This window comes from Ailuropoda melanoleuca, chromosome 4 (genome assembly GCF_002007445.2).
Source record: "Ailuropoda melanoleuca isolate Jingjing chromosome 4, ASM200744v2, whole genome shotgun sequence".
In the NCBI taxonomy this organism is placed as follows: domain Eukaryota; kingdom Metazoa; phylum Chordata; class Mammalia; order Carnivora; family Ursidae; genus Ailuropoda; species Ailuropoda melanoleuca.
Genome location: NC_048221.1, coordinates 85,518,690 through 85,532,720, shown reverse-complemented (window position 1 = coordinate 85,532,720; position 14,031 = coordinate 85,518,690). Strand labels below are relative to the sequence as shown.

At 40.4% G+C, this 14,031-nt stretch overlaps 1 protein-coding gene across 2 annotated transcripts in view; it reads left to right on the top strand.

The window, feature by feature from the left end:
- Positions 1–7,031: 7,031 nt before the first annotated feature.
- The window catches only part of XPO1 (exportin 1), a 44,622-nt gene continuing 37,622 nt past the window's right edge, over positions 7,032–14,031 (top strand). Inside the window, exons 1-2 of one of the 2 annotated variants that reach the window (XM_034659195.1) lie at positions 7,032–7,203; positions 10,432–10,563. In XM_034659195.1, the coding sequence (XP_034515086.1) occupies positions 10,438–10,563 (126 nt within the window). In that variant the 5' untranslated portion in view covers positions 7,032–7,203; positions 10,432–10,437. Of the gene's footprint in view, positions 7,204–7,645; positions 8,023–10,431; positions 10,564–14,031 lie in introns of those variants that run through there. The other variant, XM_002928405.4, reaches the window with a different exon arrangement.

Sequence of the window (14,031 nt, the reverse complement as noted above, 5' to 3'; positions counted from 1 at the left end):
TATTGATATTTGGGGCTGAATAATTCTTTGTTGTGGGGGTCCTGTCCTATGCATACAGGATATGTAGCAGCCTCCCTGGCAGCAACTCACTAGATGCCAGCAGCATCCTATCCCTGACTACTTGCAACCACCAACAGTGTCTTTGTATTAGTCATCAGTATACTGGTGTTTATTATGGCCTTCACCTTCTGATCTATCTAGGCTTATAACGTGCTGTGTTTGATTCTGACATTGGCTAACAATGTTGTTTTGTGAGGCAAAGTTTGATTGCTAAGTGTCTCCTTGGGAGCAAAATTGCCCCTGTAGAGAATCACTGAAATAGATCCACTAATTTTGCCAGGTTCTTCATTTCTTCTAAAGTCAGAGCACGTGATAGAACATTTTCTATTGTTGTTGGAATCTATTTTCAGTTTATTACATGAGAAGAAGGCTTTGAAACATAATTTTGATAAGGTATTATGAAAACTTGATATTACTATTCTTGTCTGCTTTTCAAGTTTTCTGTGAATGGCGATAATATCTGAACTTCTTGTGATGAGATAAATGAGTCAGATCTACTAAGTGTGAGAATTAAAGGAAGTAAAATTGGCCTTCCCTGGAGTGGCATCTAGTAGCTTCTCTCTCTCTTTTTTATTAAGATTTTATTTATTTATTCGTCAGAGAGAGAGAGAGAGAGAGCACAAGCAGGGGGAGCAGCAGGCAGAGGGAGAAGCAGGCTCCCCACAGAGCAAGGAGCACAATACAGGACTCAATCCCAGGACTCCGGGATCATAGCCTGAGCCGAAGGCAGATGCTTAACAAACTGAGCCACCCAGGCATCCCATCTTCTCTCGTTTTGTTTAGAGTTACAGAGCTAGAGAATTTCATATCTGGTAACATCTCATCAACATTAGTTTCCAGGACTTCATTTGATTACAAAAGCCAAAAAAAGATTAATTTGTGAATTCAACAAATATTTATTAAGTACAACTAAGAAGTTGGCACAAAGCCCCTGCCTTCAAAGAATTTATGGGTGATGGAAAATTAAGATCCTAATTTGCCACACTCCCCCCAAACTGTTGCTCCTGCAGCCAATCTCAGAAAAACAGTAACTCCACCCTTCCAGTCACTCAGGCCAGAATCCTTAGTCATCCTTGAATCCTCTCTTTCTCACACATCCCAAACCAATCCTATATAAAGTCCTTTGACTCTACTTTCAAAACATTTGGAATTTGAGTACTTCCATGACTACCACTCTGGTCCAAGCCACATTCAATCTGTGCATGAATGTGGGGTCTCCTAAGTGGTCTCCCTAGTTCTACCCTTGCTCCCAGGCTATTCTCATCACAGCATCTAGAGTGATCCTGTAAGATTTGAAGTCAGGTCAAGTCATCATGTCTCTGTTCAGTCACTTGGGTCGTTCCCAGTCTCACTGATAAAACAAGCCAATGCATTTACAGTGGCCTACAGTAAGGCCCTACATCATCTGCACCCCTTACCTGGCCCCTTTATTGCTATGACTTCATTTCCCTCTTGCTCAGTCAGCTCTGATCACAACTCTGGCCTCCTTGATGGTAAAGATTTAACGACAAGCTCTGAGGAGAAAAAGTCCTGAATTTTATCTGACTTCTATAGTATAAGTACTCCTACTATGGCCAACATCAGGCTACGAAAATGCTCCCACCCCCAACTTCTTACTTCAATACCTTGATTCGTTTTTAACCTTAGCACTTATCACCATATAACACATCATTTCTCTGACTTGTTTGCTATTTACTTCCAGTGTCCTCCATTTGGTTTTACTTCTTACATATTTTTACTTTTGACTTAGAAATACAGCTCTGTGGTTTCCCCTAACCTGCTTGAAAATGATCCTAGTTAAATGATATTTCATTTCTCATTTCTCCATGAGTAAGAGAGTCTGGGACCTATTGTTGAATGTCACCTCATAGAACCGTATAAATTTCTGACTGTCAGACTATAACTCTGAGACTTGGCAGCCTTGTCAGATGCTTTTTTGCTATGTTCTCAAAAAGGCAGCAACTTACTTGCAGACAGTTGCTGATTCTGCTCCTGATTGATTTGAGGTTTGAGACTGCATATAGATTATTTCCTGAGGTCTTGGACATGTAAGGGAATTTAGCTCCACAATTGGATTATTCATAATTTTCCATAAACATTTTCGACATTGTAAATCGAGGTTGATAGGAATAGGACTATGCTTTCCCAGGTTAATTTTTTCTTGAAAAGGGTATCTCTTCTCTCTCGCCTCCATGTCTAAGCACCATACACAATTATGCTGTTATCCAAATTATATTGGTAATGCTTTTTAAATCTATGGTTGTGATGTGATGTACTGTTTTATGAAGTATTTTTAAGAGCAAATAGAAAAACAGTTGCCTTGTAAGATATTCACAAAGAAATATTTCTCCCAGTGTTTCCTTTCAGGACTTACAAAGTTACAATCATGCCATAGAAATTCATTGGAAGAAAAAGGCCATGGAATTGTGAATTTGTGCTCAATACATGAATACACCCAGTGAGTCACACTCATGTTCAGTCCAATGCCCATTTTTTTATGACTGGTAGGAAGAAGTACATGTTGGAAGGTCAGTGCTGTATCTTTGAGAACAAAGTGGTATCAAGTTTCTCAAAAAGGGTGAAATGACCAATTCCATTAAGATAATAGATTTACTGCATATTCTTACTTTTAACTTTTTTTTGCTATATTATATGGACATTTAATCTTATTTATGCATTCCTTGAAGAGCTCACAGTCAGAGGAGATTGTCTTCAGGGCCAAAGGATTAAATTAAAATGCTTATTTGACTCTGATGTGATTGTAGTTGCAAATATTTATGGCTTTGATAGGGAATAAACGGGTAATATTCACATATTGTGATGGGTATGTAAACTGATATAACCTTTGTAGGGGATACCTTGGTAGTACATATCACAATAACAAATATGTCTTTCACACTGTTGTTCCACTTTTAGGATGTTAACTTAGAGATATATTCACATTTGTGCCCAAAGATAAATGTACAGGGATATTCACGGCAGCATTATTTCTAAGAGGGAAAACCAGAAATAGCCTATTGTCCTCAGTAGGGGAATGGTTGAATCATTTATTGTACTGAGAAGATGTGGAATGCTATGGGACCATTAACAAGGATGAAGTGGATTTATATATACTAATCTTTTAAGCAAAAAGCAAGTCACTGACAAATATGTATGGTATGATGTCTTATATATTTAACAAAACACAAAGCAAATATATTTGTAAATGCATAGAAAATACCTCAAAGCATACATACCACACACTTAACAATGATTATTTCTGGGCAGGAAAAATAACTGGGGGGAATACAGAAGGGAATTTTACTTTTTACTGTAGATACTTCTTTCTCTATTTTTGAATTGCTAGCCATGATCATGTATTAATTTCTAAATTAAAAATAATTTTAAAATATAGTGGCACCTGGCTGGCTCATTGGTGGAGCATGTGAGTCTTGATTTTGGGGTTGTGAGTTTGAGCCCCACATTGGGTGTAGACATTACTTAAAAAAAAATCTTAAAAAAATTTTTTAAAATAGAAATAAGTAGTGAGTGCTAAAAGGAATTTATGAGTTTCTGTTTCTCGTATTTCCAATGAATGTTGTTTTGTAAGACAATGTGAACTAGTAGAAAGAACACATAGGTTCTAATGTTGACTCAACTACTGTGAGGTGGTGTGTACCTATGTGTGTATATATGTGTGTTTGAAGAGGGGGAATCAAGAATGAAACTGCAAAATAATAACTTTCTGACAGGATTACTATGAGAATTCAGTAAAATATCGTACAAAAAAGTCTCAGCCTGCTGGACAGCTGGCAGGCACTCAATACAGTTTACTTACATTTCTTTATCCATATCCCACTCCAAGGTTTGAAATCTGTTTGATTCCAGTAAATGAAGGTAATGAAAAAAATATTAGACCCACTAGAACTGTGTTTTGAATTTGAGCTTGAAAATCCAGTGATCAAACATCTGTTCCCATCACTTCTTTTTACACTTGGTAATAACAAGCTGATACTGAACACTTCATTTTTGCTAATTCTGGGCAAAAATGATGGGCTAAATATTTACATCTGATTCACGATAGTCAGACAGAGATGACCTCCTAGGGGGTTATGATTTAAAGATGGGATGAAAAGAGACAAAGGGACAGAAACTGAGACTATTTGAACTTTACAATCCACACAGTGCTTTATGGGTCACACTGTTCCTTCACACCCATTTGATCCTTCATGGATGAGACAGGCATTGATGATGTCAGTCTCATTGAATGGGTGATACAGGTGAGAAGGAAACCGAGGCCCAAAGCGGTGAAATGACTTGACCAAGGGCACACACTGAGCAAAGCCAGGTCTTACACCTAGTCAGTTTTTACTGCTATTATTCTGCCATTAAAAAAAAAAAAAATCAGTGGCCTGGTCCAAGAGCTGAAAATGTGCAGGGCAAAACTTTTTTTTTTAAAAAACAGGACAGCTGCAGTTTTTTTTGATAATAGAATATAGGGGGCGCCTGGGTGGCACAGCAGTTAAGTGTCTGCCTTCGGCTCAGGGCGTTATGGGATTGAGCCCCACATCAGCCTTCTCCGCTATGAGCCTGCTTCTTCCTCTCCCACTCCCCCTGCTTGTGTTCCCACTCCCCCTGCTTGTGTTCCCTCTCTCGCTGGCTGTCTCTATCTCTGTCGAATAAATAAATAAAATCTTAAAAAAATTTATATATAAACATTCCAAATGACCAGTGTATAGCAGGTATGTTATGTGTTATGGTTTGATATTATTCAGTTAGGCAATGAATAAAAATCTTAGGCCTGAAAGTCATCCAATAAATACTATTTTGGTAAATCCAAAAGTTGAGTTATAGTTTTTCTTTATTGGAGGATGAGGGATTTATTTATTTATTTATTTATTTATTTATTTATTTATTTATTTATATATGTATTAACATTTATTTCATTAGAGAGAGAGAGAGAACAAGCAAGCAGAGTGAGCGGCTACATGGAGTCAGATCTCACAATCCTAATATCATGACCTGAGCCAAAAGCTTAATCAAACAGAGCCACCGAGTGCCATGAGAGGGAGTTATTCTTAAGTAGCTTTGGTGTTAGCCATTGTTCGTTTGGAGAAAAGATCTGCTGTTGAAACTGCAATTTAATAAATCATTGATTAACCTCTTGGTGGCACAATGGGCCTAGAAAATCTTGGTGGGCTACTTGCTGTTTAAGCAAAGAAAAATCCGTAAAGCTGATTTGGAGGGCACTTGGGGACACACAAGGGAGGCAACCACGTGAAAGGCCATGTGCATGTGACTTTCATAGAAAATACTATTTGGGGTGATGAAGAATGTCAAGGGCAGCTATGCTGAAAAGAAGTCAAGGGTAGGGGCAGATCAAGGGCACCTGGTGGGAGGCTGTTGGCATGCACCCTAATCCAGCAAAAATACCTGTTACACCAACTACAGGGATTATAGTGTCTTCGTTTCTAGGAAGGGTTGGTTATTGGAGCAGCCAAATTCCGGGGAGACACCGAGTTAAAATTTGAAGGAGCCTTTCTCAAGATCCATTCAGGTACCTCTTTTTCCAGGACTCTTGAGATCACGAGGCGCCAAGAGTGCATGCCCCTACATCTCACCTTAACCTCTTTCACGGTTGTTCTCACCCTCAACTTCCAGTCCCCAAACACAGGCCTTTAAAATGGATCAGAGAGGTCCGAGGCCTACAACTGGCCTCTGGCGGGTTCTTTTCGCTCCTTTTTTTCCACCCCTCCCGGATTAAAAAAACAACTGGGTGTGCCCTCCCTTCTCAAAGCGGGGCTCCCTTCCGAGGGGGCGGGTCCTGATCACGGCGGGCTCAAGTCCCGCAGGTTGGCGGGAGCAGGCGGGGGCGGGCCGGAGCGGATCCGGCGGAAAGCCGAGCGAGCGCGGCCGCGCGCTGCGCTCAAACTCGCGCCGCCACCAGCTCACGAGCGGCGCCCCACCCTCTCCGTCACCAAAGGCGCCCAGCCAATGAGCGGGTCGAAAAGGCCGGGCCTGCGGGCTAAGCATTGGGAGGGGGAGCAGTGAGAGGGGGACGGGAAGTCGAGGGCGGGCGGCACTTGATTGACAGGCCGCTCGCACCAATCCTCCGCGCGACTTGTCTTCGCTCTCTTTTCAGCTGGGCTCAGCTCTTCGTCCCACCTCCTCCTCCTCCACCCCCCTCCTTGCTCCTTTTCGACCCGCCCCACTTCCCCTCCCCCACTCTGCGGGCAAATCGCTGCTGGAAAGAGGCGGGGGCCGAAGCGGCGGGCTCGTGTGGAGACTTGAGGTGGGATTGACGGGCAACCTGGCCAATAAGAGGTAGGCTGATGGCGCGGCTGTGGCTGGAACGGGCCAATGGGCAGGCGGGCTGGGGGCGGAGGCCCAGGTTCCAAACGCTCCGCGGCGCCATGGGCTGAAAACTCAACCGAGATGGAATCTCCCAGTCTGAACCGGTTTCAACCGGTTCCGAGTTTGAGGCACTAGGAGGAGGGGGAGAAGCGGCTGCAGCGGCCGCGGCAGGAGCAGCGGGAGCTACAGCATCAGCAAGAGCAACAGTAGCTACAGCCCCGGCGGCGGTGCCTGTTCCAGTCTTTGCTGCTGCAGTCCGTGCAACCACCCAGAGGGGGAGGGGGGAACCACCAGTCGCTGAGGAGCAGGAGAAGGGGGGAAAGTTTAGGCGAGCCTGGGTGGGGGGGCCCAGCGCCGGAGCCGCGTGAGAGAGGGAGCCGTATTTTGGTAGGGGGGAGTCGGACTGCAACTGGCAGCAGAGCGTCCCCCGACCTTGTGGACTCTATACCCCCTACTCCTGCCGCTTCTGCTGCCGCCTGTGGCTGGAGGGTCCCCCTGGGGCTGAATCTTTGGGACGTGACCCCTTTCCCCTCCCCCTTCCCTCACTCCCCAGCCAGGCGGGAGCATTTATTCCACGGATTAATTCCCCTTCCTTTTTTTGGAAAAAAAAAAAAAAAAAAAAAAAAAAAAAAATAAAATAGTAAATACTGTTGAGCTTTTTTTGCCCTCATCTTCGTTTTTTTTAATTTCCTTTTTTAAGGTGGGAAAACTGTGAAACCCACCTTGATTTCCTCCCCTCTCCCCCCTCCCCACCTTCCCTCGCCCTAATCTCCCGACAAGGAAAGAAGCAGCAGTTGGTTCAATCTCTGGGTAAGTCGACTGTGTCTTCGGGGCCGAGGGTCGGGCGGCGGCGGCGGGAGGAGGCCGGCGTGGGGCGCGGCGCCGGCCGCGGGAGGCGAGCCCGGGAGGCGGCGGCGGGCCCACAGCAGAGCCTGCGATTGAATGGAGCCGCTTCTGCCGCTGGGGGATGGAGGCGGGGAGGCGGCCGCGAGAGGGTAGCGCTTGCTGGGTTATTCGCGTGTGCGGGTGGCGGTGGAGGAAGCGAGGAGCGTGATAGTGAAGTGGGGCCGGTGTGGGGGTAGAAGGGCTTCCCCAGCCCAGGGGGCTGGGGAGAAGTTGGGGTGATTTCAGGAACATCTTTGTAAATTATTAGGAGTGGAAGTTTCCAGAAATATTTAGTGCAGCAGCATTGAAACGTCCGCCTGCATCACGTGGCCCCTCGGTGGAGAGCTTGGGATCGGGGGAGGGAGGGGCTGCCGAGTCCCTCCTCCTCCTGCAAGGAAACTAGAAATCTTTCTGGTTTTTTGCAGAGTAGCATTAGAAGTAGGAAAGGTTAGTTCATTGTTTAAGGTTCTGTAAATGGGATTCTGGGCTGTAGTTTGGGGGTACGGAGTGCATTAAGTGACCGAATCGTTTACCGCTGGCATTGTACTGTGGATGATGCCCTGATTCTCCTTCATTCCGATGTCTCCGAGTTTGGGATGGGTGGGAAGAAGTGGTGTACTAGAGAAGCTTTAAAGATTTGCCCAGCCCGGACCTCTTCTGATCACGCAGAGGCCATGCTGCATTGAGAATGGGGCGGTGAACTTCAGGCGCCTGGTCTAAATGCCTCCTCCGAGTATGGGCGGGGTGAGTGCGTGCTCCGGTATGCTATAGTTAGAACTGCTGCAAATCGGTTCGGGTGGGAAGCGAGGGGAGGGCGGGCCTTAGTGAGGTGTGTTTCTACTGAATGAAGCAGGCAGTTGCCCACACGTCTAAGTAGCAGTCTTTCCTTGTAGCGACTTGTTTTTTGACCTACTACTTAGTAATCATAAAGCAACGGTTATGGTTTGGATGGGAACTGGCAGTGTGTAGCTGCTTGCTTATTCAGTCTGAAGTGGCAGTGAAGGTATTTTGGTAGTCACTTGTAGAGTCACATTGCTGGATAATCCCTTGTATACGCTATCCAGTGAGTGGATTTTAGGATTGAGTGTCCCAAGAAGAAAAAGCGATTGTGGTTTCACGCTCTCCCGCGATGGCTGTTTGCTATCTCCCTGATTGTGTATCTTAAGCGTGTGGGACACTGCTGTTAGTGGAAAGAATGTTTTGGAAGCTCTCTGATTTGGGGGACTAAATGTGCTTGGCATTGACCAGAAAGCCGCCATTTCTGTACAGTTCAAGAGTAGGTAGGTCATTTCGAAGAGAGCCGCTAGTTCTAAGGATGGCAAACTACTGTATTTAATACGAGCTTCTGTTCTAAACCTGATTTTTCATAAGAATTTAGCTCGAAGAACTGTGTAAGGACATTGTACTTGAAAATGAAACTTTTTAGCGTCCAATTGTGTATTTTGTTTGGGTTTTTAAATTATGATAGGACTACATAGGAGAAAAGTTCGTTGAGTTTTTAACCGAAAATTGAAAACTTTTGATATGTACATCTTGGTGCTTTGTGGGCATTGTTGTTCAACCTCAATTTTTAAGACTGTTCTGATATTTAAAATTTTATGGTATTCGATGCGAGGAAATTTACCCATTTGTTGGTTGAATATATATATTTCTATTTTTATATCCATATGTAGATGAATGATTTTGTTGCATGTCAGGTATTTTGGTATTAAAAACGTATTAATAACTGCTATAAATTTTTTTGAGATTTCTGTCAGTAATGGGCTGAAAGATATCAGAGGAATAAAAATCCTTGAACTCTTCATTTCTCGATTTTTACATTATCTCTAACTTACTGGCATCATTTACACTTAAATTTTTTGTAATTGGCATTATCATTAAGTAAAGCATTGGCATTAAGTTTGAAATTGCTGCCATTGTTAAGAACTTTTTTTAACTGCTCTCAAATAGCCAAGAAGTAACGTCTTTTTCCTATCAAACATAATGTAATCAAATCCCACCCACTTCCTGAACCTGGAAGGTTTTTAAGAGGGGGAGAAGTGAGATGACCAGCTGACCTTGTTGGGTCTAACTACAGTCAACCAGGGGTTCTTAACCTGAGGGTTCATGCATGGCTTTCAAGGTGTCCTGGATTTTCTATAATTATATAGAAAATTGTGAGTTTTTAAAATTTGACAGGAGCTATCGTGTTCTTCTGATTGTAAGGCATCTTGACCCAAAAAGGTTAAGGAGTACTGATTTAGCCAGTCAGACTTGAGTGGCACTGGCTTTGAAGAAAAAGCAAAGATTTTTATAATGCTGGGCAACAAAAATGTGAATGTGTGCCAGCATCTTGGATTGGAATCCTCTTAAAAGGATAACATTGCATATGAACTGGTAGGTTTTAGCCCATTGCATTATGTGAGGTGAAGAAGTTGTTTCTCTGTTATCATAGAATTTGTTTTTATTTGGAAAATAGTTGGCGAGCTTTTACAGTTACTTACCTTGCCAGTGAATACCTGGAAGTTAAAAAAAAAAAGTTTGACATATTACCGTAAAGTGTTTTTCTAGTCATATGTTCCAGGAATTTTAAACTCCAAATTTATTGAGGGTTGAAAGAAGCAAATAGGTGGTTTGAATATAAAAATTTTAAGTTCTGCTAATCATTGGTATAGACAACCAGAAAACTTGGGATACCACATTTAACTTTCAGCATCTTGCTTTTTCAGCATATCTTAAAAATTAAGGTAGCATACAGGGAAGGGAGCTTTTACTCAAATAGAAGACTCTACTTAGGAAGGGGGGATATCCACTTAAACTTCATCTGTACATAAAAATTTGAGATCAAGACTTTGAACTGTATCAGTTTTTAGGGCCATAAATTCCTAATACTGGTTTCATTAAAACAGGTTAGGAGTAATTTCTTTGAATATTAGTAGAACAGTAAGATTTTTCTGGGAACTTAAAATAGGCACTAGAAAAGTTGAATGGGCCTTAACTAAAGCAGTTACGGAGTAGCTAAGTATCTTAGCATTTAGTTGCTTTTACTGTTACTTAGGTAGTCTCTAAAATACTTGTAAGAACATGGTTGAAGTAAAATAATTTGAGTAGAAGGTTTCTGATTGGTAATACCAAAATTTCATAGGCACCTTAAATTTTTTTCTTTATTTACAGTAATCTATGCCAGCAATTATGACAATGTTAGCAGACCATGCAGCTCGTCAGCTGCTCGATTTCAGCCAAAAACTGGATATCAACCTCCTAGACAATGTGGTGAATTGCTTATACCATGGAGAAGGAGCCCAGGTAAAGTAGCTGAGCAAAACTTTTTAACATTATTGCAGTGTATTGAAGTTACTCGGTTTAGAATAAGATTTTAAATTATCACCTTTTTAAAAAGTGTTCCATCGTTTGTATTAAATTGGAACTACATATTAACCAATGAGAAGCGGTCTAGAGAAATTGCATTATTATATGTATTATATTTTGACCTGGTTAGAATGAGATGTTTTGGGGTATTATTCTTATTACTTGTTCTGTCTTTAAGAAACCTTTAGCCAATTTAGTGAAAGAGCCTAATGTGTTAAATGTTTTATAGATGCTAACGGTTGTATATCTTTTATGTATGTAACATATTTGGAGTTAAAAGATTCTTGTATTTTTGAAACATTTGAATTACAGAAGTACTTCACTGGTAAGAGTTATTTTAAAAGTCCAGCAATACCAAGCATCTTAAATTATTTGAATTTGAGACTTGTAAAAGTGGTCTATTAATGTAGGCAGTTATCTTACACATTATCCATGTTTTGATCAGTTTAAAGTTTTTGGGTTTTTATTTTTTTTAAACACCCAATTGAATGATAGACGAGAAAGGAATGTTCATAAATTTTTTAGTTTATGTTACAAGAAACTGGGCGATCTTGAATCTTCACTCTTTGGAGTTAATCACATGAAGAGTTTTAAATTGTAAAATTTTCTGTTGGATTTAAAAGGCTGTTCAGGTGGATGTGACAAAAACCAGTAAAATTTTGTTGCCAAAATGTTATATTCCTAATAGATGATGTCTAGTTGGTACATATGAAGTTATTTATATCTTCAAGATACTAGTTTATATTTGCATAGTCAAACCCTGAGTGCTATCATACTTTTTAGAAACCTGAAAGGTAGAAATTGTATCTTTTATAGATGGTCCAAAAAGCATGATGTGTAAATACTAGCATGTGCATAAATATTTCCATTCCCTCTGAAATCCAACATTATTGGTTTTACTATATATATAACAAAGAGAAAACTTGAAGGGGGCCATGAAAGTTGTATGAGTGGCAAAAATTATTCTGGATTTTGTAAGCTTGGTCCAGTTTTATAACTCCTAGGGGCTTTTGGTCCTCGTTCTTGTCTCCAAAAGCCTTCCTGAAAAGTTATTCCACCCACATGCATTACACATACCATGTAGTTGTTTCTTTGTGCTGTACATTCAACATGGAGCTTTCAGCTTCATTTCATTCTAACATGCATGTATATAGAAAGCTGCTTTTGGAAGTACAGAAGTAAAGTTGGGCTCAACTTTGAATATATTGGAAGCACAGGTCTTGAAGCCATTAGGAAGATGGGCATTTAATTTTGTCACATCACTTAGCTGCCACTGCTGCTGTTCTTTTTTAACATGACTCACAACATCTAAAAGTATGATGGGTAAACAAGAGACCAATGTTCTTCTAGGCTTTATAACTAAGAAGTAGTAGTAATTATAATGAAGAATGTATTGGTGGTGGGGTTCCTGGTGGGCTCAGTTGGAAGAGCATCTCAGTCTCACAGACGTGAGTTCAAGGCCCATGTTGGGTTTAGAGATTACTTTAAAAAAAAGACTTTAAAAGCTAATATATTGGTGGTGCTGCTGCTGCTTTTAGTAATGTTTCACATTATTGATATTTAATGATTGTTTTAAATTTGACTTTTTAATAAAATGTAGCCTTAGGAAAGTTTTCTGTTTATCAAGGCAATATAAATATAAACTTTCCCAAAAGTAAGAATTTTATATCTAGTTATATCATTAGATAAATCCGTTACATAAAGATAGTCACAAACTGATATTGGTCATTGTTAATAGATAAAGAAATGGAGGCTTAGGGCTTAAAGTCAGCTAAAAACTTTTTTTCTAAAAGTGTGTCTTTACACTTCTAGTTCATTGGATTTTTCATATGCCACCTCTTTGTGGGGGTCTTATCATGAATAAAAAGAAGAAAAAAAGCTGTGTGGCAGACATGTTTTTAGTGATGGATGTCTTGGTTTTAGTCCAGTAAATTTTCTAGTCCTTGATCTAGAGTTTCAGCTACAAAGTTACCTACCTTACATGAGACTGGAAGACAGTAGGGTTTGTAAACGCACCTGTTACAGTGCCTCGTACTTAGAAGGCATTCTGTTTGAAGGGTACTTTTGGAAGTATGGTGAAGAAGATTTAGCATACGGTGTAAACTCATCGTTTTAAAAGGTGGTATGATTTCTTAATTTTTTCCCAGTCTCTTAGAATATGTGCTAAAAATGGCAACTATAGAAATTATACTAACATTGAAACTCAGAGAAAGTTAATATTTTTTTAAAGGATTACATAATTTTGGAGGGGAAGAAATTGTTAGAATGGTGCCTTTTAATCTGTACCCAGAGCTTATGTCCAAATGGGCAATATAGAAGGATATTTAACACTAACATTAGGACTATATTCTCTTCTAAGTATTTTTCTATTTTTAGCCAAGTTAGGCAGCCAACAGGAAAAATATATGGAAGAGTTGGTGTTTTCTCCAGTGCTGTGTTAAGTGACTTGAACTCTTAATCTATTGCTTAGCAACTAAAATACTTTCACCATTCAGTAAGTAACACAGGGAGATACCAGATTTTCTCCTTTAGTTTCCTTTTGTGTCTTTTTTAACCCCTCCTGGAGTTTTAAGTTAATAAAAGAATATTACGTAAGGATAGTGGGGTTAGGACAAAATAAAGACACTAAGATGCAAACACTAGAAGTGACTTTAAAGAGTAAAAGGACAGCTAAAAGGAAAGGACATGATTTATGCAGTATTAGCGATAATAGTGTGGTGGCTATTAACTTACGTGCACAATGGTCATCATTTCAGAAGCTCTGATAGAATATCTTGACCAAATAACTTTTACTAGGCATCATGGATCTTTGATAGACCTCATGCTCTTGGTATTTGTTATTATTTTATGTGCAAGACTATTATAACTAGTGAGAAATGAATGGATCTAGTTAGATACTCTCTGGGAGAGAATCAAAACATTGCTAAAGTGTGCTTTGGCCCTAGATGACTCAGATCACTATTCTTTCTGCTTTTTGTCATATAGCATAGTTATATGCTAACTCCTTAAAACTATTAGTCCCTTAATGAAATCTAATCAAAGTATGTAATTATAAGAGCTTATACTCTAGCTCTAACCCTATACTTGTAGGTTGGAACCCAGGCAACTGGTTTTTCTTCCAGGTTCTATGGTGGTTCTGATGGTGGTCTCAAGGTACAAAACTACTACTTAGTGGGTGTGTATTTTCAGTTTTCTTGTAAACAATAAGCAGTGTATATTGCTAGTTGGTTGATGGGGAAACCAATATATATGCTACCTAAGGAAAATAGTTCTTAACATCAAAGCCAAAATAAGGAACATGATTTTTTTTTTTTTGTAAGTGGGAATAAAACCTAAGTTAAAGAAGATTTTGAGGTGTCTGTTAGAGGTGGTTCAAATTGGAATGCTTCTTTCTCCCTCTTTGAT